This window comes from Ochotona princeps, chromosome 33 (genome assembly GCF_030435755.1).
Source record: "Ochotona princeps isolate mOchPri1 chromosome 33, mOchPri1.hap1, whole genome shotgun sequence".
Lineage (NCBI taxonomy): Eukaryota > Metazoa > Chordata > Mammalia > Lagomorpha > Ochotonidae > Ochotona > Ochotona princeps.
The window spans coordinates 3209658-3237073 of NC_080864.1; the positions used below are offsets into that span (position 1 = coordinate 3209658).

The 27416-nt window shown below is 61.3% G+C and overlaps 1 protein-coding gene across 6 annotated transcripts in view; it reads left to right on the forward strand.

Moving 5' to 3' along the window:
• Positions 1–27416, forward strand: part of RFX2 (regulatory factor X2) — a 48253-nt gene that overhangs the window by 19955 nt on the left and 882 nt on the right. The window contains exons 1-17 of one of the 6 annotated variants that reach the window (XM_058657771.1): positions 4034–4138; positions 13108–13205; positions 15222–15311; positions 16332–16411; positions 16499–16757; positions 17495–17676; positions 19044–19163; positions 20681–20796; positions 21710–21828; positions 21946–22058; positions 22346–22500; positions 23425–23522; positions 25013–25162; positions 25334–25542; positions 26157–26310; positions 26918–26960; positions 27214–27414. In XM_058657771.1, the coding sequence (XP_058513754.1) occupies positions 4078–4138; positions 13108–13205; positions 15222–15311; positions 16332–16411; positions 16499–16757; positions 17495–17676; positions 19044–19163; positions 20681–20796; positions 21710–21828; positions 21946–22058; positions 22346–22500; positions 23425–23522; positions 25013–25162; positions 25334–25542; positions 26157–26310; positions 26918–26960; positions 27214–27326 (2160 nt within the window). In that variant the 5' untranslated portion in view covers positions 4034–4077 and the 3' untranslated portion in view covers positions 27327–27414. Of the gene's footprint in view, positions 1–4033; positions 4139–13107; positions 13206–15221; positions 15312–16331; positions 16412–16498; positions 16758–17494; positions 17677–19043; positions 19164–20680; positions 20797–21709; positions 21829–21945; positions 22059–22345; positions 22501–23424; positions 23523–25012; positions 25163–25333; positions 25543–26156; positions 26311–26917; positions 26961–27213; positions 27415–27416 lie in introns of those variants that run through there. The other 5 variants (XM_058657765.1, XM_058657767.1, XM_058657768.1 and 2 more) reach the window with 5 other exon arrangements.

A 27416-nucleotide genomic window follows, 5' to 3' on the forward strand; every position in this document is an offset into this window, starting at 1 on the left:
TCGAGGTGGTCTCAGAGACCACCACGGGTCCTGCCAGGCAGCAGGAAGCTCCTTGCCTGCAGGGGAACATCTGCCTGTCCTCTACACCCACTGCATGGACCCCAGCACACTGGGCCCCCTTTTGGTGGATTTTGTTTTTTTAAGATTTATTTATTTTTATTGGAAAGGCAGATATACAGAGAGGAAGATCTTCCATCCGCTGGTTCACTCCCCAAGCAGCCACAATGGCCGGTGCTGCGCCGATCCGAAGCCAGGAGCCTGGAACTTCTTCCGGGTCTCCCACATGGGTGCAGGGTCCCAAGGCTTTAGGCCATCCTCGACTGCTTTCCCAGGGCACAAGCAGGGAGCTGGATGGGAAGTGGAGCAGTCGGGATTAGAACCGGCGCCCATATGGGATCCCAGCGCGTTCAAGGCGAGGACTTAAACCACTATGCTATTATGCCAGGTCCTTGATGGATTTTTTTTAAAAAGCAACATGTCATTGTCAAAGAAAAGGCCATGGCAAAGTGAGTGGTGTGTGGGCCTGGGGGAAGAGGGGACCTCCCTGCCAGTCAAGTGGGGGGTTGACCTTGGGGTGGGGGCAGGCGTTGATCTGCTGCCCTGGAAGGGCTGTGCTCACCAGGACCCTAAGCCCTCCGGCTCCTTGTGGCTTCCCAGCCCACAGCTTCAGGCCCACCCTGCAGCGCAAGGGCCCACCACCAGTTTATCAGGACTGGTTGGACATAGATGCTGGGCGGTTCTAAGGCCAAGCAACGGCTGCCTGGGGTGTCCCCTAGGGGAGAGTGACTCGGTGACCCCCTCTGACCCTGTACCTGCTGCCCTCACTCTCCACCCAGCTGGCGGAACACTGATGATGGACCTGCCCTAGGCAGCTGCCCTCCCACGTCCCCAGCCTATCTCTGTCAGGCATCCATTCGCTCCCACTGAGCCACCATGCCCTGCCCACGAAGGCACACAGTGTCCACTTCCGCCTCGCCATTCCGGCCCCCCTTGCTCCCCCTTGTTGTCCCACGGGGAGTCCTCAGAGGGTCTGGCTGCCGACCCCTCCCGACTCCAGCTTTGCCCGAACCCCCCCCCCCCCGCCTCCTCCGGGGCCCTGGCTTTTGTCCACACCTCGGTCACGGTCATGGCTGAGCCCAGGGCTCATGCGTCTGGTTCCTCTTGGTTCTGCAGGCACCACTCGCTCATGCCCCTGTGGCCTCCAACCTTTGCCCTTTTCCTTGCCCTGTGTTCTCAAGCAGCAGTGACAGGGACCCGGGTCATGGCTGAGGCAGAGCACGCCTTTCCTGGACTCCACCTATCACTGTCTTGCCTTTCGTCTCCGGCAAAAGTCCGCGCCTTGCTGAGGGCCTGTGGGCCAGTGGGTCCGTCTCGCCTCCCCTCTGTCCCTGGCTCGCTTAGCTCCTCACAGCCGGGCCCTCCCACTCCTGGGCCCCTGCTCTGGCTCAACTCACCACGAGTTGGCCCTCCTCCCCACCCACCGCAGGCACCTAACAGCCCCAGCCCTCGCTTCTCTCCTCTCATACCCATGCACCTGCTCAGGCAGACATCTGAAAGCCCTTTAAAACTCACACCCCGTTGGGCTCGGTGTGATAACCTCATGGCCAAATCTTTGCCTTGCATGCGCTGGGATCCCATAGGGGCACTGGTTCATGTCCCAGCCACTCCACTTCCCATTCAGCTCTCTGCTTGTGGCCTGGGAAAACATTCAAGGATGACCCAAAGCCTTGGGACCCTGCACCTGCATGGGAGACCCAGAAGTTTCTGGCTCCTGGCTTCGGATCAGCTCAGCTTCGGCCATGGTGGCCACTTGGGGAGTGAACCTGGAGATGGAAGATCTTCCTCTCTGTCTCTTCTCCTCTCTGTAAATCTGACTGTCCAATAATTTTTTTAAGGGATTCCCCGCTAGACTCGTGCCACTATCGGACGTAATATATATGTTTTCATTTATCTTCTCTGTTGGCTGTAGGCACACCCACACAGACTGGAATGTTCGCTGCTTGAGGAGGGGAGTCATGCCAATGTTTACAACTCGGCAGTGCTAGCTGTGGGATAAATGCCTTGGGGTTGAACTCAGTTAGGGACATGGCTAGACCAGCCCCCACTGTCCTCCTAGGGGTGGACCCCCCCCCGCTATAAGCCAAGCCTCCCTCCCGGGCAGAACCCAAATGCTGTCCCCTGAAACTGTGGCCCAACAGCAAGTCCTCGGCTCTGGCTAGAGTGACGTGCCCTTTGGGCCTTGAGTCGGGGCGGTCACCGCTCGAGGGTCCCGCCAGGCTGTGGGTCTGCAGGCCCAGAAGCTTGTCCCCTTGGGGTGCGGGGTGTCATTCTGGCAGGGTGGAACCCGCCCGCTCCTCCTCTCAGGCTCCCATCCTGCTGGTTCTGGATGCCACCCGGCCACGGGGTCTTTGGCCACCAGTGCCGGAGCCACCATATGTCACACATTTCCCTTCCAATGTCCTCAGATCCTGGGCTCCCTGTGTCAAACAGGGGCGCCACTCCCAGCCCCGAAGCCTAGGGCTTGCCTGGGACACGGACTGCTGGGCTTGGGTTGACAACCCACCCTGTGTTTCCATAAGCGAACCTTTATCATTTCTGTGTCTGGAGCTGGCTGCAATGCCCCCTCGTGTGCCCTGGCCCTGGGGTCACCTGCACGGCGTGGCAGGTGCAGCTCAGCTCCTGGCGTTTGCCTGTGCCCAGTCCGCACCGGCAGGGGCCTGTTGCTACAACTTCGCGTTGAATCACTGGTTCCTTTCAGCGTGCCCAGAAACGACGGGGGACGGCCCTGCAGGGTCTGCCGGTAACACGGCTTCCTTCCCTGTCCAGTCCCCTGCGCTGTCTGTCCTTCTTGGGTCCTGCGATTTCAGAGCCAATACGGGCCACTGTTTCCCCCCACCCGCCACCCGCCCTCCCCGTGGTTGCTATAGAGAGAAGAGATTGTTTGCCTTTCGCTTTTGGGCTTCTGAAAATAAGAGATTACATATTTGGGAGGTTTTTTTTTTTTTAAGATCTGGTTAGTATGAGATAGAGGGAGTTGCTCCGGGGATGACATTGTTTGGTTTGGGAAGAACTCTCTCGGTTGCCTGGCAACCGGCGCTTGGAAACGGGAGTGGACTGCGTTGCCCGTGGCAACGGTTGTTAACTGGGCAAACAATGAGTTCCCCCGGCAAACAGCGCCAAAGCCTGAGGACGCCGGGCTTTTGGTCTGAACATCTGCACGTATCTTTGTTTCTTCTTCTTCTTCTTTTTTTTTCCCTCCTGGTTCGACTATGTTTCACATTCGCTCTGCCCGGACAGGTAGACGCGAGCCCACGGTGGGGTGTCTGTCCGGGTGGAAGAGTGTGTGTGTGTGTGTTTGTGCGCGCGCGCGCGTGTGCTGGCATCCCCTCCCTGACTGTATAAACGGGGAGGAAGCTCTGAAGTCAACTTGTGGCTTTGTACACGTGTCCTAAACTGCTCTCTCCACGCTGCAAACATCTTACAGTCTGAAGTGGAACTCGTGTTGTTGTTGTTGTTAAACATTCAATTCTCACGCTGGTAAAAATCATTGGTGGGCCGAGCTGTCACCACCCACCCATACGTACATCCGTGGTCAATCTGCTCAACTCCCGATGGCTGTTCTCAGTGCCGTTTTCCCTTCTTGTGCTCAAGAACTGGACCTCCCCGCACCCCAAGGGGAGCCACAGCTTTGGATGGCCACGGGGTACCCCTACCCCCAATGCCTGATGTTCCCCCGAAAGCTGCGGGGTGGGGGTCCCCAGGCGCTCCTTCCCCAGGACATGGTGGTGTCCTTGGTGTGGGAGCGGACAGTGTGGCCCCGGGGCCCTTGGCCGTCACCCATGGGACTCCTCGCCCCCTCGCCAGCGCTGCCCCTGGCGCGCCGGCGGGGGAGCCCCAGAGCGATTGTTTACCAGGCTTGTTGCTTAGGTAAACACGCCCCTGAACTTCACTCACAGCGGGTGACACACTGCTCTCCCTCTCGGCCGCCCCGCCCCGATGGGCACCGGCTATAAAGGCAGAGCCGCCAGCCGGCCGGGCCAGGTTTTTGGTGGGGTGACCAGAGCCTGCCTTCCCCCAATGCGTCCCAGCGCTACAGCAGCACACGGCGCAGCTGCCGGCCCGCCCAACAGCTCTCGCGGTGAGACTCACTTCAGTTGCATGAGTTTCTGGTTTTTTCTGTTTTGTTTTGTTTTGTTTTTGTTTTTTTCCCCCCACTTGGTAACTGAATGCCTCCCCCACCCCCACCCCAGACACTGTTGCGTCTCCCCTCTGGCCCGGCGGCGTTACAAGTCCCTGTTTGGCCAGTATTGAAACTCTCTGAACAAGCTTCCCACCTCGCTTTCGCAGCAGCCGATCCGGCGGCGTGCGTCCTATAACCCACCAAAGCAAACTGACCTCCAAGGGAAAAATAAAAAACAAGCTGTGAGCTCATGGTCCGTCCCAGCCAGGGTGACAGCGGTGGACACCACAGCCCACAGGAGTTAGAAATGTAAGGGTACTTCAGAAAGTTCGTGGAACGTGATATTAAAAAAAATTGGCATGATACGCCTTTTCCATGATCTTTTGGGAGATTTCCTGCTACAGATGGTTTCAGCTGGTACTCGGCCCCGACATAGATTGATCTTGAACAGAAATGTCTTTTCGTTTACTTTGAAAGACGGGGGGCGTCTGAGAAACATTTCCAGGGTGAGGGGCCCTCCATCTGCTGTTTCGCTCCTACCCTACCCCCCAGATTCCTCGAACAGCCGGAGCTGGGCCAGGCGGGAGGCAGGAGCTCCCCCGATTTCAACCTGGGTGTCCCACGTGTATGGCAGAGAGCCAGTCACGGCCTCTCAGGGGACGTCAGCAGGAAGTTGGCTTAAGAGGCAGAGCCAGGACTTGATGGATGGGGGTGGCTGCTCTGGTCCCCCAAGCAGCTTCGCAACTACTGAGCCAAATAATAGCCTCTAAACTTACCTTTAGAAAGACTTACTTATTGGAAAGGCAGAAAGAGCGAGCGAGCGAGACCTGCCATCCAGTGGTTCACTCCCCCACATGGCTCAAACCAGGAACCTGGAACTCCCGTCTGGGTCTCCCACATGGGGCAGGGGCCCCAGCACGAGGGCCGTCCTCCCCTGCTTTCCCAGGTGCAGGAGCAGGGACCTGGGTGGGAAGTGGAGCAGCCAGGACTCAAACCAGCCACTCCAGTGTGTGGATGCTGGGATGGCGGGTGGCAGCTCAGCCTGTGCCGCCGTGCTGGCCTCTGAACTTACCTTCAGATGCCATTTTCCGCTGGCCTTCTGCTGTCGTCACGTATGAGGTGTGGCCGAGAACCTGTGGCGGCGGTGAGAGGGTGGCAGATTGGTTTGTGCCTAAAGGTAGACCCGTCTTCCAGAAGGAGCACCGTTGGCAGAGCAGGTGCCTCCCCTCAAGCCCCTGGATTACACAGCGCAGCTCTCAGGAATCAGTCTTGTTTTAAAAGTGGAAGTGGTTCTCCCCATCCCGCAGGTGCCCTCCTAGCGCACGTGTGTCTGTCGGAGGCGAGGGTGGGATCCGGGGTTTTCTAGTTTCTTCCCGTCCTCGGCCCGCAGGGCTGCAGTTCTCAATGGAAAGTCTTGAACGTGAGCTCGGCCTTCTCCTGGAGTGAGCACTTCTTATTTGTTTGGGAAATATAGATCGCCTATTGTTTAGTTCACTCCCCAGGGCTAGGCCAGGATGGAGCAGGAAAGGAGAGGGCCGCGGAGGGCAGGGCTGTGGCATCGTGGGTGCAGTGGCCAGCTGTGATGAGGGGCAGGGCCGCGGAGGGCAGGGCTGTGGCATCGTGGGTGCAGTGGCCAGCTGTGATGAGGGGCAGGGCAGCGGAGGGCAGGGCTGTGGCATCGTGGGTGCAGTGGCCAGCTGTGATGAGGGGCAGGGCAGCGGAGGGCAGGGCTGTGGCATCGTGGGTGCAGTGGCCAGCTGTGATGCCGGCATCCCATGTGGGCTCCACGTTGAGTCCTGGCTGCTCTGTTTCTGATCCAGCAACCTGCCGATGCACCTGGGAAAGCAACAGCAGATGGTCCAAGTCCTTGGTCACCTGCAGCCACGTGGGAGACCTGGATAAAACTCCTGGGGGCTGGCTTCGATCTGTCCTAGCCCTGGGCATTGCAGACATCTGGGGAGTGGGCCAGCAGAAGGAAGATCTCTCTCTCTCTCTGCAACTCTGACTTTTAAAGTAAATAAAATATTTTTTCTTTTTAAGTTCTCTCTTAGCTCCAGGGTGGGGTGTATGTTTGGCACTGCGATTACCGCCCCTCTGGGGGTGCCACAGCCCGGATGCCTGACTGGCACTCCTGATGACAGTCCCCCACTGGCATGCTCTGGGAAGCAGCCCTCGGGGCACTGCCTTCTGTGACTCCAGGGACACTGCAGTTGCTGGAGCTGTGGCATGGCACTTGGGTTCCTCCGGGATGGTCCTCTGTCCCCCTGGGGACCCTGGGCGATGACTGGGGGTGCTCGTGGCATGGAGTAGGTGGAGGCCGAGGACACTGTGCCCAGGACGGCCCCGGTGGCCCGAAGTCAGGAAAGGCCGCAAGGTGCTGGTCAGTGGGCTTTGCCCGCCGCACTGACCTTGGTCCCCTTGGGAGGTGCTGGTCGGTGGGCTTTGAGGGACCCAGTGCCCCCTGTGTTGGGGGACTCCTCCTTCCCCGGCCTGGCAGGTTCTGCTTGGGTGGGACTAAGGGCAGGAGAAGTCCCCGGTAAACCTCCACTGGCCACCCAAGTGGCAGGGGGCACGAGTCGCAGAGAGCAGGCATACAGAGGGAGAAGTTGAGAAGGGAGTGACGGAGGCAATGGGTGAGGGGGCGGGGCACTCAGGGGCAGGGCGCTCCGGGACGGGGCACTCAGGGGGTGGGGCGCCCTGTGTGTGGGGATGCGGGGTAGAGGGAAGTCCCACAAGGCCAGAGGAGCAGAGCAGAAAGCAAGATGGAAGAGAGGTCTTGGCAGACACGTCGGGTGGCCACCACAGGCTGCCAGGGAACCAGCCGCTGAGGGTTCTGGATCCCCAAGTTCCCCCCGGGCACCTGCTTGTGGGAGAAGAAGGGGCGACCAAGAGGAGTGTGTAGGGGATGGGGCTGGCACTTGGCCCAGCAAGCTGAGCCGCAGGTGGCATTCCATCTGAGAACTGGCTGGGGTCCTGACTGGTGTGCCCACCAGAGCTTGCTTATGCACTTGCCACAAGTGCTTGGGGTCGCTTGTCACCCATGTGGGGGCCTCAAATGAGACTCCTGGATCCAGCCTGGCCCCGCTCCGGCTGTTGCAGCCGTTTGGGGAGTGAGCCAGTGGCTGGAAGATCTCTCTGTCTCTCTTTCTTTCTGTAACTCAGCCTTTCTAAGAAAAATAAATAAATCTTTAAAAAAACAAAGTTTGTTTGATACTCAGTTGTGGAGAGATGGAGAGACAGAAAGATCTTCCTTCTGCTGGTTCACTCCCCAAGTGGCTGTAACAGCCGGAGCTGAGCCAATCTGAAGCTGGGAACCAGGAACCTCTTCCGGGTCTCCCACGCGGGTGCAAGGTCCCAAGGCTTTGGGCCGTCCTCCACTGCTTTCCCAGGCCACAAGCAGGGAGCTGGATGGGAAGTGGAGCAGCTGGGATTAGAACTGCTGCCCAAATGGGATCCCAGCACATACAAGGTGAAGAGTTTAGCCATTGGGTTACCACGCCATGCCCAAGGCCAGACCTTTAGTACAGCTCCATGTAGCATGTCCAGCAGGGGGCTGTCAAGTGTGGAAGCTGGGAGGAGTGCAGATGGGCTGGCATTGCTCGAGTCACCAGCCGCAAGGACCCAATGCCAGGGCACAGAGTTGCTGGCACACTTTGAGGGTCGCCCAGGTAAACAGGGCTGTGAGACAGCTGGGAACTGGGGGTGCAGTGGGTGCCAGGAGTCCTGTGACAGTAGGGAGTCTGGGGGAGCTGGGTCAGGGAACAAGAAGGTGCCGCCAGCAGTACTGCCCAGGCACTGGGAGTGCAGGACCCCAGGAGCATCGCTCTGCAGTGGAGAGAGGTCAAGTTCAGTTGAGCGGTAGGGCTGCCCACCGGAGGGCTCAGGTGGACACGGGGCTGCCTGTGTAGACTTGGGGCTGCCTGGGTGGACGTGGGGCCACCCACCGGAGGGGCTCAGGTGGACACGGGGCTGGCTGTGTAGACTTGGGGCTGCCTGGGTGGACGTGGGGCCACCCACCGGAGGGGCTCAGGTGGACACGGGGCTGCCTGTGTAGACTTGGGGCTGCCTGGGTGGACGTGGGGCCGCCCACCGGAGGGGCTCAGGTGGACACGGGGCTGCCTGTGTAGACTTGGGGCTGCCTGGGTGGACGTGGGGCCGCCCACCGGAGGGGCTCAGGTGGACACGGGGCTGCCTGTGTTGACTTGGGGCTGCCTGGGTGAATGTGGGGCCACCCGCCGGAGGGCTCGGGTGGGCGTGGGGCCCCCAGGTGCCCTTGGAGGGATCCCAGGGTGAGGGCGCTCCACCCTGGCTGCCCTGCAGGCCTGCCGCGGAGCCAGGGCCACCCAAAGCGAACACACGGTCCCAGAGAACCTCCGATGTCACTCGCTCCTTAGCTCTGGCCCTCCAATCAAAACTGTCAGCTGGTGGGATTTTACAGCCCCCACCAGAGTGAGGCCAGCGTTGCTAAGAGGAGCTTGGGACAGGCTAGGGGTGTGGAGCAGCCGGTGTTGCCCAGGGTGCCCTGCCCGGGGTGCCCTGAGCGGTGTGCCCTGCCCGGGGTGCCCTGAGCAGGGTGCTGTGCCCGGGGTGCCCTGCCCGGGGCGCCTTGAGCATGCCCTGCCCGGGGTGCCCTGCACGGGGTGCCCTGAGTGGGGTGCTGTGCCCGGGGTGCCCTGCCCAGGGTGCCCTGAGCAGGGTGCTGTGCCCGGGGTGCCCTGCCCGGGGCACCTTGAGCATGCCCTGCCCGGGGTGCCCAGGGTGCCCTGAGTGGGGTGCTGTGCCCGGGGTGCCCTGAGTGGTGTGCCCTGAGCGGTGTGCCCTGCCCGGGGTGCCCTGAATGGTGTGCCCTGAGCAGTGTGCCCTGCCCGGGGTGCCCTGAGCAGTTCCTCCCTGTTTAGAGGGGAGAAGCTGGTCTCTCCGGAGGCCACGAATTGGTGGTCAGTAAACAGGCTGTGAGCCAATCAGAGGAAGAGTACAGAAAACTGCCCTGACTGTTCCCTTGTAGCCCCCAAGGATGACGCGGGGTCGTCTAAACATTGATGAGGCCTCTGGGCTGCAGGGGGGCAGGTGCCAGCTGCCTCAGGCACTGCAGGGCCAAGGTGGCGGTGAGTCAGCTGAGACCAGGAACCGGGGCTGGAGCGCAGTCCACGGGGCCGTTTTCTGTATTTCCTTTCCCGACATGGCTGGTTACTAGGCGATGGAGTATTTTCCTGTAAACACTTTGTCCCATCCTCTGTGCCTGGCACATTCATTCACCCCACTGCCTTCCCTCCCTCTGTGTCCTGCCCCCTCACTTAAACCCAGGAAAACCGCGCGGCTGATGTCCCCTGGGGGGGCCTCTGTCCTCAGGCTTCAAGGTCAAAGGCGCCACTGGTGGGTTCCAGATGCCAGTGCTGGCCATGGAAGCCAGCTGGCACCACCGGGCCCAGGCTGCTTGCCGTGCCTCCCTGCCTATCCCGGCCTGGGCCCGCTGGCACACGCAGCCAGCCACACGGCAGGTGTGTTTGGGAGCTCTGAGGGAGCTTCCAGTCCAGCAGCGTCCAGCCGACGAGGGGAGGTGGGAGGTGACAGGCGTGTCTCAGCCACTCTCCTTTTCATTGGCTGGTCAGAGGCTCCTGTCACCGCAGGCTAACGGGGTGCAGGGATAGGAGCCCCCCCACACACAAAAAGACTGCTGGGGTCCCAGCTGTGGGACAGGGCCGGAATGAGTACAGGGCAAGTTCAGGTTAAAAGTCAGGCACTTGGCCCTGGGCACACACCCTGCCAAGGCTGTGCACGTGTGACCCCACGCTGCAGGCTGGTCCTCGGGGGCCCTGTGTAACCTCACAGGGAAGGGGACTCGGACAGCCACGGCCACCTGCTGCCCTTGCAATGTCCGGCAGACAAGTTACACGGCATCTAGCCTGCACTGTCTGGAAGGCCTGGCCTCGCCCCCAAAGGCTGCCAGCTGGGACCAGCAGGTTCTAAGAAGAGTTTTTATTTAGTCAAATTTTGCATATAGTTGGTGTATAGACCATGGCTGGCTGATGTGCCGAACAGCTGCACCCGGCACTTGCCCCTGTTCCGCGGTGTGCGTCTGACTCCCCAGAAAGCTCTCCAGCCCTCGCCGTCGCTCGCTCCCCGCCCCACCCCCTAATGGTGGCTTTTTTCTTTGCTCATCTTCCATGGCGGCTGATGTGTTGTGCGTCATGTACACAGGGCTTCGGCTGTGCCTTTGTGGTGGTTGTTCGCTGATAGTGGTTGCTTTGGAGATTTTTTTTTTTAAGATTCATTGATTTTTATTGGAAAGGTGGATATACACAGAGGAGGAGAGACAGAGAGGAAGATCTGCCGTCCTATGGTTCACTCCCCAAGTGAGCGCAACGGCTGGAGCCGAGCCAATCCGAAGCCAGGAGCCAGCAGCCAGGAGCCAGGAGCCTCCTCCGGGTCTCCCATGGCAGGTGCAGGGTCCCAAAGCTTTGGGCTTTGGGCCATCCTCCACTGCTTTCCCAGGCCACAGGCAAGGAGCTGGATGGGAAGTGGAGCAATCGGGATTAGAACTGCTGCCCATATGAGATCCAGCTCTTGGAGGTAGAGGATTAGCCTGTTGAGCCGCGGTGCTTGACTGTCTCCAGTACCATTACATTCCCCCATCTCTTCTTGTGGCTCGCGGTTTTTACCTGGCCTGGAGAAGATGCTGTGGTGGTTTCCTTGCTGCTGCGGTGGCCAGCAGCTGAAATCTCGGTTTGTTTCAGTGGCTGTGTCTCCTCCCGTTCTCTGTCTTCCAGGAATCCCCCCTGACCCCTGGGGACAGCCAGGCTGCTGCCTTGTGCCACCCGAGCCTGTGTGGGTCAGGGGCGCCCCAGGACAGTGCAGGGGGGGGCACGCCCCTGTGCAAGGCCCCTGGCGTGGGGCAGCCTGCCTTCTGGAAGGTGTGCTCTGGCCGCAGTGCGGGACGTGGTTTCTCCCTGCGCCCTCGCGGGCTCTGCGGACCTTGGGGCGGAAGCGTTTCTCCGGTGGGGTCAGTCCCTGCAGGCCCCCACTGCCCCTGTGGCCCCCACTGCCCCCACTGCCCCCGTGCCTGGCGTGCACAGCCTGCAGACGCGCCAAGCAAGCACAGGCCGAACGTCGCCACCAGGCGGCGCCCGAGGCCCGGGCAGCCAGGCCGGCCCCGCGCGGCTCTGGCGACACCTCGCGGCGAGAATGGCAAGTGCGGCCGGCCACCAAGACGGGGCTCAGCAGGTGCCCTGGGCAGAGAGACCCCTGCCCTGCTGCCTCCAGGACACTGGGCAGAGACCCCCGCCATGCTGCCTTCAGGACACTGGGCAGAGACCCCCGCCCTGCTGCCTTCAGGACACTGGGCAGAGACCCCCGCCATGCTGCCTTCAGGACACTGGGCAGAGACCCCCGCCCTGCTGCCTTCAGGACACTGGGCAGAGAAACCCCTGTCCTGCTGCCTCCAGGACACTGGGCAGAGACCCCCGCCCTGCTGCCTTCAGGACACTGGGCAGAGAAACCCCTGTCCTGCTGCCTCCAGGACACTGGGCAGAGACCCCCGCCCTGCTGCCTTCAGGTCACTGAGCAGAGACCCCCGCCCTGCTGCCTCCAGGAAAGGCCACCCCACCCACTGACAGTTTAGAAAGTCAAGAGGAGGCAGATTTCTCCCGTTGTTTATTCTAGCAAAGGGCAGTGTGGCCTCACAGGCTAAAGCACCGCTTGGGAGGCCCGTGCGCCATGAGACAGTGTCACTTCCCCTCCAGCTCCCGGCTAGGGCGCCTGGGAAAGCAGCGGGGGCAGCTCAAGTCCTGGGCCCCTGCCATCCATCCACGTGGGAGACCCTGCTGGAGCTCCTGGCTCCTGGCTGCAGCCTGGCCCAGCCCCGGCTGGTGCAGGATTCATGGAGTAGGCCAGTGGATGAAATGTAGCTCACTCGCTCTCTCTCTCTACCCCCCTTCTGTCTCTCCCCCTTTCTGCTTTCCAAATCAACTTTCTAAAATTAAAGTTCTATCAAATGCTTATGAATGGGTTCTGACTGTGCTGTTTGGCCCTCGCCGTGCCTCAGGAGCCGGGCGGGGGCACGCACGTGTGCCCACAGGGCACCCCGCAGGCCTGCGTGTCTCCTTGCGTCTCAGGAGCAGAGAGTAGCTGCTTGCTCATTCAGAGTGAAGAGGCTGCCTCTCTGCATTTATCTGAAGCAGTTTTATATCATCTTCCACTTGCTTCTGATGTCAAGTGCATCCTTTTATCTTAAAAAAAAAAAGTTTGGTTATTTTCAAGGACGGTGTGTTGGGTCAGTTGACTAATCCGCTGTCTGCAGGTGCAGCATCCCATAGGGCCGCCAGTTTGAGTCCTGGCTGCTCCACTTCCCATCCAGCTCCCTGCCTGTGGCCTGGGAAAGCAGTGGAGGACGGCCCAGAGCCTTGGGACCCTGCACCCGCGTGGGAGATCCGGATGAGGCTCCTGGCTCCTGGTTTCAGATCAGCTCAGTTCCATTACAGCCACTCGGGGAGTGAACCAGTGGACAGAAGCTCTTTCTGTCTCTCTTCTGTAAATCTACCTTCCTGATTAAAACAAATCTTTTTTAAAAAAAAAATTACTTATTTTCCTTTCATTTGAAAGGTAGAGAATCAGGGAGCACAACGCCCCTCCACTGGTTCACTCCCCAAAAGGCCTGAACCAGCCAGAGTTCTCCATCCGGGCTCCCCACTGCCTCCCAGGGACCCAGACGGCAAGTGAAACAGGCAGGACTCGAACCAGGCACCCGTGACGCCCGAGTCAAATACCTGCTCCACGTGGAACACGCAAGCTGGCCCCGTGAAGGATGCAGGCACCTGCCGGCACGCCGCCCTGTGGGCCAGCAGCTCTCAGCAGCATTGGTGGTCTGTCGCTGCCCCTGTGCCTCGGCTGCCCCACGCGCCTCCCACTCAATGTCTCTCGCCTCTCTCTAGAACAGAGCATGCAGAATTCCGAGGGTGGATCGGACTCGCCCGCGTCCGTGGCTCTGCATCCCGCGGCGACCGCGCAGCCTGCGCCCGCCTCCCCGCAGGTAACAGCAGCCATCCCTGCTGAGCCGGCCACTCTGGGCGCCTACCCCGGGGCGCCGGGCACCCACACGCTCGCTGGCCACTTGCCGCAGACGGTCCCACAGAAAGTGCGCTGCCGGCCCGCCTGCCCTGGAGGCCCACTGACTGGCTTCCCGGAGCCCCTCCAGGGCACACAAAGGCCAGCAAGTAGCCTGGACTCCTAGGAGGCCGTAGAAGTACATTCTCTTTAAAAAAAAAAAAGTTTTGAATTTTTATTTATTTGAGAAATCAAGAAAGGTCTTCCATCCTGTGGTTCACTCCCCAAATGCCTACAGCAGCCAGGGTTGAGCCAGGTCGGGCAGCGCCAGGGGCTGCGTCCAGGTGTCCCACCTGGGTGGCAAGGGGCCCCGGCACCCGCTGCCTCCCGGGGAGCGCATGCGCTGTGTGCAGTGTGGGAGCTGGGGGTGTCAGCTGGCCACGTGCCTGTCCCCAAAGGAGAGAATCCTCCCCCTTTAAGGCCCTCACTGCCTGCGGATTCTGTGCCACGGACTGAGCAAAGCCAGAAGTAAAAGTTAAGATTCGAGGAGAAGTGATGCTGAGTGTGTGGAATGGACCGGAAGCTCCAGCAGGTGCATAGATGTACCGATGTACTCCAGGCACTCCGCTCACTCTGGAACGCGTGGTCGGTCAGCTCCTGGCACCTCCTCTCTGCCGGCAGGGCGGCCAGCAAGCTGGGGCCGGATTCATAGCCTCGCTCCCTTGAACCTGAGCCACAGGGGTGACCTCCCTCCCCTTGCTACATCCCCGTTGTTCCTCTGACCAGGCCCCTTGCACCAGCACCCCCTCGTGCCGGGGTGGACCCTGCCTTCCCATGCAAGTGGCCTCAGCCAGCAGGATCCCCTGGCTCGTCCTGGCTGTGGCCTCCGGGCAGCCCCCTGTCCATGGGACCCCGGCCCTACCCCATCCTGGACAGCTCACCTGACCAGAGAAGCAGAACTGTCCCACTGAGCCCAGTCTCCTGAGATTTCAGCTCCCACGGCCACATGGCCACCAGCACGGCATCCGTGCCCGAGTACAAACCCACAGTGGACTGCTCGGCCACGTAATTGAGGCAAAGTGGACATCAGACACAACCGGCCATTTGGAAGCAGGGTGATGGGTTTTTCACGTAGTCATATCATTGTACAGTCAGCCCCACTCTCTGGTTCCAGAACATTTTTGTCCCCCATGAGTGGTCATCCACAGCCTCTGGTTGACCACACGTCCACGTCCTGTCCCGTGGACGGCCCCGTTCTGGTCTCCTGTCAGCGCCTTGCCCGCCATGTGACCTTTCTGCGTCTGCGTCTCTCTCTGGAACCGTCTTGGGGGTGTCGGGGCCTGGTTCGTGCTCCTGGCTGCATCCTATCGCACGGGGTGGGTGGGCCGCTCTGTGCCTGTCGCTTCACCCCACCATCGTGTCTGTGTGCCTGGCGGGGCGCTCGCGAGGGCTGGGTCCCCGTGGGTCTGCAGTCCTTTGCTTTGGACGGTGGGTGGGTCACCATGTTGGCCAAGCGTTCTCTCATCCTGTAGTAACATGCCCTGGACACTGGAGGGCGGTGCACCCTCACGCACCACCTTCCCACAGTTCTGTCACTGCTCCCGGGGTCCCAAGGCCACCTTGCCAGGGTCACTCAGTGGCCACCCAGATGCAGGCGACCTGGGTTCGAGCCCTGGCTCCTGGACTTGGATGCCCCTCCCACACCCCCACCCAGAGGCCACAAGACATGTCCAGGGCCATTGAAGGCACGTGGTACTGTCGTGCCACAGGGCCCCTCAGGCAAGGGACGGCAGCACCCCCTCGCTGCCACTGCAGGCTCCACGCAGCACTGCTGCTTGGGCGCTGGTGGACATGGCTCTGTGTGTGTGCATGCGTGTGCATGGGGTACGGCAGGGCTGTCGCTGTGCCTGCAGCCCTCCTGCCAGCTTCTCCCGCAGCAGGGGCTGGCCCCGGGGCAGCGGGCGGGGGGGAGTCTGACGCCAGGCCTCCCCCTGCCTTACAGAGGGTGCTGGTGCAAGCGGCTGGCCCCGCCCCCAAAGTGGCCCAGACGCAGCCCATCTCCCTCCCCAGGGTCCAGCAGGTGTCACAACAGGTAAGCTCATGGGTGCACCCACCCACCCACACACACACTCCACACACACCCAGAAGCTTCTGGAAGCTCTGACAGTTCCCACCAAGCCCTGGGAAGACAAACAAGCCCCCAGTGTGTGTGGGGGCAGCACAGGTGGGAAGAGGGCAGCGGGATTTCCCTGGCAGGAACAACACCCACTCCCCAGCCCCAATCCCTGGGCAGCAAGAGGAATGCGTGATCAAGGAGCCGCCTGCTGTGAGCTAACTGCCCTGCAGGAAAGTTCTAGAAGCACACAGGACCCAGGCCATCCCCGGGGGTGTCCCAGAGCGAGCTTCAAGCTTTGCCTGGAGCTGGCCATACAGGGTCTGTCTTGGGTTCATGGGTCAGGCAGCCTCTGGCACGACCCCTAATCTGCCAACACGGCTCCAGGGAGGCGTGGACAAGGCTGGGTGCCAACAAAGACAGGTGCGCGCAGTCAGACTGGACAGGTACCCTCTCTCTCCCAGGGGCCCCTGCTCCAGGAAGGCCCGTGTCCCCGGGTTATACATTTAAAGAGTTATCTATTTGCAAGAGAGACAGGCAGATCTTCTGTCTGCTGGTTCAACTCCCCAAATGACCTCAGTAGACAGGGCTGGGTGAATTAAGCAGGAGCCAGGAGCTCCGTCCGGGTCTCCCCCGTGGGATGCAGGCGGCTCAGGTGGCGGCTCAACGCACCATGCCACAACAGGACGGGTGGCGGCGGGCCTGCCTTGGCCTGCTGGACCCTTTGCTCACACCTGCGGCCAGTCCCCCGCGTGCTCATCAGCTGCGGCCCCTCTGGTCCCGCCCCTGCTCCCCTCAGGACATGCCAGGGCGGTGGCCCCCACAGTCAGGTGCAGCCGCAGTGGACGGGGGGGCAGCAGCCTGTGCATGGACGTCCTCCGCCAGTGTCTCTGCCGAGGTGCGCGCAGGCCGCCCCCAGGGTTATCGAGGACACGGAGTGGCAGGATGGACGAGGGAGCGCACCTGCAGCTGAGACCCGGAGCCGCCGTGTCATTGCAGGTCCAGCCGGTCCAGCAGGTGTACCCCATGCAGGTGCACTACGTGGAAGGGGGTGATGCCGTCTACACCAACGGGGCCCTGTACGTGAGTTGTCAATGCCTCCTCCGTCCACCTGCCGGGCCGCCTTGGCCAAGGACCCCTGACCTCTCTCTTTCTCCCCCTGACAGTCGCACTGCCTATGCCTACAACCCGGAGCCTCAGCTCTATGCCCCGAGCAGCGCCGCGTCCTACTTCGAGGCCCCCAGTGGCGCGCAGGTGACTGTGGCCTCCTCCCCGCCCGCCTTGCCCCCTCACAGCATGGTGGGCCTCACCATGGACGTCGGGGGCAGCCCCATCGTCTCCAGCGCAGGAGCCTACCTCATCCACGGGGGCATGGATGGCGCCAGGCACTCGCTGGCTCACACGGCCCGCTCCTCGCCAGCCACGGTAGGTGCCAGGCTCTAGGGGTGCGCAGGGTGGGCCGTGAGGAGCCTGTAGCCTGGGGAGTAGGGGGAGTGGCCGTGACTGCCACACCCCCACGCCTGGTAGTCACCAGCCTGCTTCCAGATTGTTCTTCTGTGTTGTGATCACGGGAGACATCGGGGTACCTGGAGGGTTTGGACACAGGTGGTCCCTCTCCACGACCCCTCACGCCCTTCCCAGCACCCCTCAGTTCGGTGTGTGTCTTCTGTGAATCATCAGACGGAAGATCTTCCTCTCTGTCTCTCCTCCTCTCTGTATATCTGACTTTCCAATAAAAATAACTTAAAACATAACACTGCATTTTATCTTTGCAGGCCATTTTTTTTAAGATTTATTTATTTTTGTTACAAAGTCAGATATACAGAGGGGAGGACAGACAGAGAGGAAGATCTTCCGTCTGATGATTCACTCCCCAAGTGGCCACAAGGCCGGAGCTGATCCGAAGCCAGGAGCCAGGAGTTTCTTCCAGGTCTCCCACGTGGGTGCAGGGTCCCAAGGCTTTGGACCATCCTCAACTGCTTTCCCAGGCCACAAGCAGGGAGCTGGATGGGCCGCTGGGATTAGAACTGGCGCCCATACACTTGCCAGCCCCTTGCAAGGCAAGGACTTCAGCCTGCTAGGCTACTGGGCTGGACCCGCAGGCTTTTTTTTTTTTTTTTTTTTTTTTTTTTTTGCTCTCACTCGCGTCTCTCTCTGCCCAGTTGCAGTGGCTACTGGATAACTATGAGACAGCGGAAGGCGTGAGCCTGCCCCGAAGCTCCCTCTACAACCACTACCTCCGGCACTGCCAGGAACACAAGCTTGACCCGGTCAATGCCGCGTCCTTCGGCAAGCTCATCCGCTCCGTGTTCATGGGCCTGCGCACGCGGCGCCTGGGGACCAGGTGGGTGAGCTGGGGGACCCCCCTGCACCCGCCTTCCCTTCCTTCCTTTCTGGAAGCCATGGGGCCACTGCCTCCCTCTCCTCCTCCTGTGCGTCCTCCAGGCGTGGCCGGTGACCTCAGAGCCACTCGGAGAGAGCGGCCACCTTGGCCGTGGCTCTGTCCTCTGCATTCAAAGCCGGTGACGGTGGTGGTGGCGGGGGAAGGAGGTTTGGAAATTTCCGTAATCAGGTTTTTTAAAAATGTAGTCCTTGGCATAATCCCAGGGTTTTGGTTTAACGTTTATTTTATCTATTTGAAAGGCGCACCGATGGAGAAAGAGAAGGAGGCAGATCCTCTATTCACTGGCTCAAACCCCAGTGACCCCAACATCCAGGGGAGGGAGGAAGTGAAGCCAGGAGCTAGGAGCTCCATTGGGTCTCCCATGTGGGTGGCCGGGACCCCAGCACCCGGGCCATCTTCCACCTCCCTGCCAAGTGCGTCAGCAGGGAGTCGAGTCGGAAGCAGAGCAGCCGGGACTCGAACCAGTGCTCTGACAAGGGGATGCAGACCGTGGCTGAGCCCACTGCACCACAGGGCCAGCCCCTGGGGTCTACAGACTCTTGGTGCCTTGAGCTCTGCCTGCTCCCCTCAGCTGTGTGGCCAGCAGCCGCCAAGGGACAGGCCTGCGTCTGCAGTGCCCCCCTGCACACTCAAAGCTGGAGGCCCTGGGCTGGCAGCAGGGTGTGCTCACCGTGGCACCGACCTGGAGCCAACCAGGCTCCAGTGACTGGCTGTGCAGTAGAACAGAAGTGGAGCGGAAGTAGGGGGTGGGAACGGAAGTGGAGGTGCTCCTGTGGGAAGCTGCAAACACCATGGCCATGGGGGCAAAAAAACAGGGTCCTCCATGCCCTATGGAGAGGACATTCCAGGGGGTATAGGTCACCCAGCCTCCGTGTCTGGGGTGATTAAGGCCCACTGCCCTGCTGCCCAGGGCTTGGCACCAGCCGGGCGCCACCTGCTCTCAGAGGGCCCAGTGCGCTCCCCTGTGGCCAGCTTGTGAACTGCACGGCCCCAGCAGCCACTGGGCTAGACAAAGGCAGAGGCCTTCCCTAAGGTTTCCCCAGGGTCATGAAGTGATGGAAGTGTTGCAGGAGGCGTTAACACCACCAGGAGGCCGCCTAGGCTGGCTTCTCACCGCAGGAGCTGTCAGCGCCTTGACGGAGCTACCGCAGTGGAAGTGTTAAATCCCCCATCAGCATTGGTCCCTGCGTCTAGCAGGAGCAGAGTGGCCAGAGAGAGGTGCCAGCGGAAGCACGTCCCCCTGGCCCGAGGACATGTCCCTCAGCAGGGGCTGGGTGGAAGCTGACACTGGGCTGCTGGCTTTCCAGGGGCAATTCCAAGTATCATTATTACGGTATCCGGCTGAAGCCAGACTCGCCCCTGAACCGGCTGCAGGAGGATACCCAGTACATGGCCATGCGGCAACAGCCCACACACCAGAAACCCAGGTGGGTGGCCTGCCAAGGCTGAGGAAAGGTGACAGTGGGGAGAGGGGTGTGTACAGGAGCCTCCCCACCCGGCGCTCCGCAGTTCAGATCCCTGTCCATCGCTCGGTGGCCTGTATCCAGAATCACAGTCCCTCCACGCCGCAGAGCAATGAGGGCTGCCACGTTATGGTCCCTGGCAGGTCACATTTCTCAAGTCACAGTGCCTAGTGATGTCACAGCTGTCTGTGTAAGTGCCCGGGGACGTTCCCACAGGGAAACACCTGAGGACAGAGCTCTCCGGATACAACCCCTCCACGAGCAGCACACAGCATGCAGGTGGATGCAGGGCTGGTGGATGGAAGAGTGAGTGAATGGGCGGATGGGTACATGGATGGATGGGTGGATGGCTGGCTGGCTGGCTGGATGGATGGGGTGGGTGGTGGATGGATGGCTGGCTGGCTGGATGGGGTGGGTGAGTGGATGGATGGATGGATGGATGGGTGGGTGGATGGATGGATGGATGGATGGGTGGGTGGATGGATGGATGGTTGGATGGATGGATGGGTGGGTGGGTGAGTGGGTGGATGGATGGATGGATGGATGGCTGGATGGATGGATGGGGTGGGTGGTGGATGGATGGATGGCTGGCTGGATGGGGTGGGTGAGTGGATGGATGGATGGATGGATGGATGGGCAGCTGGGTAATTGGCTGGTTGGATGGGGTGGCTGGCTGGCTGGCTGGGATGGATGGGCGGCTGGGTGGATGGATGGATGGATGGGGTGGGAGGTAGATGGATGGATGGGGTGGGTGATGGATGGATGAGTGGATAGATGGATGGGCGGCTGGGTGGATGGATGGATGGATGGGTGGGGTGGTGGATGGATGGATGGGTGGGGTGGATGGTTGGATGGTTGGATGGTTGGATGGATGGATGGGTGGGTGGGTGAGTGGGTGGATGGATGGATGGATGGGTGGGGTGGTGGATGGATGGATGGGTGGGTGAGAGGGTGGATGGATGGATGGATGGATGGTGGATGGATGGATGGGTGGGGTGGATGGATGGATGGTTGGATGGATGGATGGGTGGGTGGGTGAGTGGGTGGATGGATGGATGGGTGGGTGAGTGGAAGCACTGATGGTAGGTGGGTGGTGAGAGGTAAGCCCAGGACGGCGCTGAGCCTCTCCAAGCAAGGACATGCTGACACCTGCTACAGCAGGGATGAACTCTAAGACGTGAGCCAAACACAAAAGGACAAATGCTGCAGGACCCGCCAGGGGGCTTCCAGGGACAGGAGCTGTGGGCAGTTCACAGGGACAGATGGGAACGTCCAGAGGGGGACAGTGGTGGCAGTTCTGTGCCCTGAGGCACGTGCTTTCTTAACGTGGTGGTGATGGCCCCTCCCGAGGCATGTGTATTGGGGTACAGCTGAGGAAAAATGACACACACCCCAAGTAGAAGCCTACCCAGCCCCCTGGTCTCAGGGTACCCCAGGAGCCACTGTGCGAGCCTCAGTCCATACTGGGTGCCCCCACCCAGGTATCGACCCGCCCAGAAGACAGACAGCCTGGGGGACAGCAGCTCTCACAGCAGCCTACACAGCACGCCCGAGCAGGCCACGGCCGCCCACAGCCAGCACCACCAGCAGTACATAGGTGAGTCGTGTGGCCCTGCCCCAGCGAGCGTGCAGGGCCATGCCACCCTCGGGCACTCATGCCTGGGCAGTCGCACAGGGGGGTGAGCAATGCTTGGGATGCCACATTGGAGCACCTAGGTGTGTGCGTGTCCTGGCCTCACCTCCAGTTGCAGCTCTGTGGGAATGCAGAGCAGTGATGGACGGCTCCAGTACCTGGGTCCCTGTGTCCACGTGAGAGACCAGGATGGAGCTCTGGGCTCCTGGCTTCCCAGCCCTGGCTGCTGTGGCCATTGAGGGACAAACTCAACAGATGGAAGATCTATCTCGCCTCTCTGTCCATCTGTCTCTGCTTTTCAAGTGTAAGGAAGTGATTCTGCTACAAATAGGAAGAAAGTTCTAGATAAGCCATCTTTCTGAGACTTAACAATATGCCTGCGCCAGCAGGGGAAGCATGTGGAATCCAGCCCCTATCCTGGGCTTTCCCTCTGGTGTCCAGAGCCAGGAGGGCACTCCCGGGTCCTGGCACAAGGCAGCCAGCTGCATCTTAGTCGGCATGTGCCTGGTCCCTCTGGGGGACCTTGCGACACTGGGTGGCTTCCATGTCATTTTGTCAATTGCTGAGCCTGGCAGAGCCACGTCCCCCACCCCATCTTCCCACTGCCAGTCCTGTCCTGGCAACTGGGCCAGCTCCAGGGTCCCGCACGGAGCCGTAACGCTGCCCAGTCAGGACGCGGGAGCTCCATCCGGGTCTCGCACGTGGACACAGGGGCCCAAGGACCTGAGCCATCGCTTGCCACCTCCCAAGGCGCGTGTCAGCAAGGAACTAGCGTCAGAATGGAGCCAGCAGGAGTGGGGCGCAGGCGCCGTAATGACGGGGCAGGCAGGTGGCCCGGCCCGAGCCCCGTTCCCGATTGTACACGCTCCTCCCACAGATGTCTCCCATGTCTTCCCTGAATTCCCAGTGCCCGACCTGGGCAGCGCCCTGCTACAGGAGAGCATCACGCTGCGCGACGTCAAGGCCCTACAGCTGGCCTACCGGCGGCACTGCGAGGTGAGCATCCCGGGCTCCCCGCACCTGCCACCACCTCACCCTTCCCCTGGGACCTCAAAGGCCCAGCTGTCGCCCCCGCTGTCCGTCCATCCGGATGACCGATGTTCTTGTCACCAGGCGACCCTGGACGTGGTCATCAACCTACAGTTTCACTACATTGAAAAGCTGTGGCTTGCCTTCTGGAATTCCAAGGGCCCCGCCAGCGACGGCCCCGCCTCACTGCCTGCCAGGTGACCAGCCGCCCTCACCCCATTGCAGCCCCCGCATGCAGATGCTGTGTCCCGGGAGCCACCTGCTCGCCCGTGTGGCGTCAGGCTTCCCAGAGCTGCCTCTGTCAATGCGGAGGGTCTCAGAAGTGCCCCGTTTAATCACAGGTCCCAGCAGTGACACACGCGGCCACGGCTGGGGAAGGGGCGGACAGGTGCACTCACGCTCACGTGTGTGTCAGAGCTAACTGTCCCTTGGGGCCGCGAGTCCCGTGGCCTGGCCAGGCTGACCGGCCCCCCTCCACCCGCAGCGACGAGGAGCCCGAGGGCGCCACACTCTCCAAGGACAAGCTGGTCTCCCTGTGCAAGTGCGACCCCATCCTCAGGTGGATGCGGAGCTGTGACCACATCCTCTACCAGGCCCTGGTGGAGATCCTCATTCCAGACGTGCTGAGGCCCGTCCCCAGTGAGTGCGCCCGGCGCCAAGCCACGCCCCGGCCACGCCCCCGACCCTGACCGTGTCCTGCAGGGTGGCCCCAGCAAGGATGTGGACCATGCCAAGCCGCGCCCTGGCCACGCCCTAGCCACGCCCCTGCTCCTGACTGTGTCTCAGAGATTTAGAGAGAGAAGGAAAGAGAAAGAGCTTCCGTCCACTGGTTCACTCCCCCAAGTGGCCACAGCAGCCGGAGCTGAGCCGATCCAAAACCTGGAGCCTCTTCTGGGTCTCCCATGTGGGTGCAGGGTCCCAAAGCTGTGGGCCATCCTTGACTGCTTTCCCAGGCCAGAAGCAGGGAGCTGGATGGGAACTGGAGAAGCCGGGATATGAACCGGTACCCATATGGGATCCTGGCACCTGAAGGTGGAGGATTAGCCAGTTGCGCCACCCTGGAAGGTTCCTTGGAGGGCACGCAGGGTGATGGCCTGGTCACAGCTCTGAAGTCACTGCTGGCATCCTGGTGTCGAGGTTGGCACCTGCCGTTCACTCCCCACCCCAGAAACACTGGGGGACATCGCGTGACATCCACTCTTGTCTAGGGGCATGGCTGCAGCCTATTAGGGAAGGGGGCCAACTTGGAACCATCAGCAGGGCCCATGGCTCGCCCTTCCCAGGCCATATCCCCAGCCTTTCCTGCTGTGTGCCAGGGACCCTGCACCGTGGGGTGCCACATGACAGTCAGGTCTTGGTGCCCTTGTGTCCTGTGGTGGCCCCAGGCACGCCGGGCAAGCATGTTTGGCTGTGCCCCTGGAAGGCTGTGCCCCTGGAGAAGGAGCCCTCAGGCCAGGGCTGGTTCTGGTGGGCGCTGTCCTGGCGGCCCTGGCTGCCTCTCCGGCCGCGGCTGCCGGTCACTGCCCTGGCCGTGGTGAACGCCGCGGTGCGTGTTTCTCCCAGGTACCCTGACTCAAGCCATCCGCAATTTTGCCAAGAGCTTGGAGGGCTGGCTCACCAATGCCATGAGCGACTTTCCCCAACGCGTCATCCAAACCAAGGTGATGCAACTGGGGTGGGGTGGACCAGGGAAGGGGCAGGGGATCCAGGAGGGTGATGGAGAGGGGAGCAGGTGGCAGGCAGTGGCCAAAGGTGTCACGCTTTGCGGCCAATGCATAGCAGACGGATTCTCATGGACCGGAAATGCCACCTGCTTACTAAGCTCTCCCTAGCCTCGCGTCAGAACATCAGATGTGGACATGTGCCTGTGTGTGAGCCTGCCATCTGTGTGGGCATCTTTTCAAAGATTTATTTATTTATTTGAATGGCAGGGCAGGCCAGAGGCAAAAAAAAGGCCCGGTGCCTGAGCTCCTTCTGGGTCTCCCACAAGGGCAGAACAATGCAAACACTCGGGCCGTCCTTTCGTTTTGTTGTGTTTTCTTTAAGATTTATCCATTTTTATTGGAAAAGCAGATATACAGAGAGAAGGAGAGACAGAAAGATCTTCCATCTACTGGTTCACTCCCTAAGTGGCTTCAATGGCTGGAGCTGAGCCGATCTGAAGCCAGGAGCCAGGAGCCTCTTCTGGGTCCCACGCGGGTGCAGGGTCCCAAGGCTTTGGGCCGTCCTCCACTGCTTTCCCAGGCCACAAGCAGGGAGCTGGATGGGAAGTGGAGCAGCCGGGACTTGAACTAGCACCCATATGGGATCCCAGTGCTTGAAGGTGGAGGGTTAGCTGAGTGAGCCGTTGTGTTGGCTTTCCTACATTTATTTCTTTGACTAGCAGCAGGAGGGCAGATAGCAACACAAGGAAAGTTGCCATTCGTTGATTGCATGGATGCCCACCACAGCGGAGGGTGGGCCACGCCAATCTGGGTTTCTCACGTGGGTGGCAGGGGTCCAGCTACTGGAGCAGGAACTCCCCACAGCCTCCCCTGCTGCCCCGCCGCCCCAGGGTGCTGCCGGATTCTCAGGTACCAGCTCAGATGCCAGCCCAGTCTTGCAGCTCCAGAGAGCAGCCCTTCGCTGCTGAAGGAAGGTGCCTGAGGTCGGGGCTGCGCTTGGGCACAGTGTGTTTAGCGTCCACCTGCTGCGCCAGCGTCGGACTGGGCACCGCCTCCAGCTCCCTGCTAATGGCTGGGGAGAGCAGCGGAGGATGGCCCAGCCCTGGCTCATTGTAGCCCTCTAGGAAAAAGCCAGAGGACGGGAGAGCTCTCTCTAGTTATATCTTATCTATCTGTGTCACCCTGCCTTTCCAACAAACACATTTTAGAAAATAAAAGCGAACAAGCCTGTGTGAGGGCGCAGTCCTGGAGGATCAGGCAGGCGCTGGGAGGCGCTCCTCGCCCACGTCCACGCAGACACTGCGTGCGCCCTCGCCTTGCTCCAGGGCCGCGGGATCCGCGCCCCCAAAAAGGAGTGGCCTCGGTTCTGGTCCCAGGAACGTAGGCGGGGGACACACGCTCCGCTTCTGGCCGCATTGTCTGGCGCCGGAGAGGCCCGCCCACCCGTTCCCGGTACACCAAATTGAGCCCGGTGTCCCGCGTTGCAGGTGGGCGTGGTGAGCGCCTTCGCGCAGACCCTGCGGCGCTACACGTCCCTCAACCACCTGGCGCAGGCGGCGCGCGCCGTGCTGCAGAACACGGCGCAGATCAACCAGATGCTCAGCGACCTCAACCGCGTGGACTTCGCCAACGTGCAGGTGACTCCCCGGGCGCAAAGCCGCAAGGCCTGCGGGGTCCATGGCTGTGGGCCGCGGGAGGGCGGGAGGGCGGGAGGCAGGTGCATGTAGGTGACATGCTCCCCAGGGGCCTCGCTTCCTGCGTCCTGCCCTGGGCGCTCACTCACCACGCACCCCTGGCTCCGCGCACAGGAGCAAGCGTCCTGGGTGTGCCAGTGCGAGGAGGGCGTGGTGCAGCGGCTGGAGCAGGACTTCAAGGTGACGCTACAGCAGCAGAGCTCGCTGGATCAGTGGGCCGCCTGGCTGGACGGTGTGGTCACCCAGGTGCTCAGGCAGCATGCCGGCAGCCCCAGCTTCCCCAAGGCCGCCCGGCAGTTCCTGCTCAAGTGGTCCTTTTACAGGTGTGTTCCGTTGGGGGGCAGAAGCCGCCAGATGGGGCAGGGGGCTCCTCGGAACCCTTGACCCCTGCTCCCTGCTCATGTGTGCCCTGGGAAGCAGTTGAGATGTCCCAAGTGCTGAAAGACCCGAATGGAGCTCCTGACCCCTGCTCCCAGGCAGGAGAGCGCTCTGTCTCTTCCTTTCCAGTAATTTTTTTTTTTTTTATTTAAAAAAAAAGTCTGTTGATCCCCTTAGGCTCGGCAGACCTTCCAGTGCGCTCCTCCCTGGCCATGTCCCAGCCTGGCCTCGCTGCCCCAGGACTTCTGCACCTGTCCCCGGCACAGCGGAATGTCCCTCCCCACACGGCCGTAGGCTGTCATGCAGAGCTGCCTGGCCTGGGTCTGCACCTGTCACCACGTGCCGTGACCAGGCCACGTGACTGTCCATGTACTTGTCCACTCGTCCTGTCCCCTAAGCGCTGCCAGGGTGAGCCAGCGGAGGGCCCGGCAGACGGTGGCCACCTGGCATGGCATGGGATGGGCATGAATGCCCCCCTGGGGGTGGGAATGTTGGTGTGCTGTGGCTGCCCACCTCCCCAGAGTCCCCGGCCTGTGTTGCCTCCCCTGCACCCCTGCAGCTCCATGGTGATCCGGGACCTGACCCTGCGAAGCGCCGCCAGTTTTGGCTCCTTCCACCTCATCCGGCTGCTCTACGACGAGTACATGTTCTACCTGGTGGAGCACCGCGTGGCGCAGGCCACAGGCGAGACGCCCATCGCCGTCATGGGCGAGGTGAGGCCCTCCCCCTGCAACGCACCGTTTCACAATGGCAGGTGGCCCATTTCACAACACGGATACGCTGTGTGGTTCTAGAACATTCCATCACTTCAAAAGGGAAGCCCCCCTGGCGACCACAAATTCCCCCCTTCCCGTGACTGTGGGCCCGTCTGTTCTGGCCATTTCCCGTCGGGGTCGAGGGGAGTCGCACACCTCCCGCATGGGGCATGACGTCTTCAGGATCACTGCATGGCCCAGCTGTGCCACATCCCTTAAACCTCACACGGCGTGGCGTGGCCTCACCGCTGGCTGCCAGGGCTGCCAGGAGTGTCTGCAACATGGCCTTCTCTTCCTACATCCGTTTCTGGCTCCTGCGCTGTCCTTGGGGGTCAGGAGTAGCTTCCAGACCTCGTGTCTGGGGCTCAGCTGTTGCTGGAGCTCACACTGGCCATGGAACCTTCTAGAATCTGTGGGAAGGGTGTGTGTGCGGGACCTAGCACTGGTTGGCCATGCCCTGCTGGCCATGCCCTGGCCCAGTGCCCCAGCTGCTGTCCCCTGGGCCAGCAGGTGCCATGAGGGGCACCCCTGACCCCTGACTCCTGACCCCACCTTCCTCTCACAGTTCAACGATCTTGCCTCCCTGTCGTTGACGCTGCTGGACAAAGGTAGGTGTGCGTGAGGCCCTCCGAGGGGACACCCGCAATGCCCACTCCACCCTGGCCCATCCGCCCCGTCCCTCACCCAGCACAAGCCAGTCAGGGAAGTTCCCGGGGATAAAGTGGGGGCTGGAAGGGCAAAGACATGGTCAGGCCTGGGTAGCCAGGGCCAGGGGCTGACCAGGCCACGCGGGCCAAGGTGCCCACGCGCCTTGGCCGCGTCCTGATGGTCCGCTCCCCACCCCCACGTCCTGTCCCACAGACGACATGAGCAACGAGCGCAGCAGTGAGGTGGACGGAGATGCCTGCGGCCTGGGCGAGCCCCTCGTGAAACGGGAGCGCAGTGACCCAAGCCATCCCCTACAGGGCATCTAGCAGGACCGCGGGCGCCTTCGGCGGCCTTCCGGAACTGGCGCCCGTCCGCCCTGTGAGCTTGGACTCCACCGGCCCTGCTGCCCGCCCGCC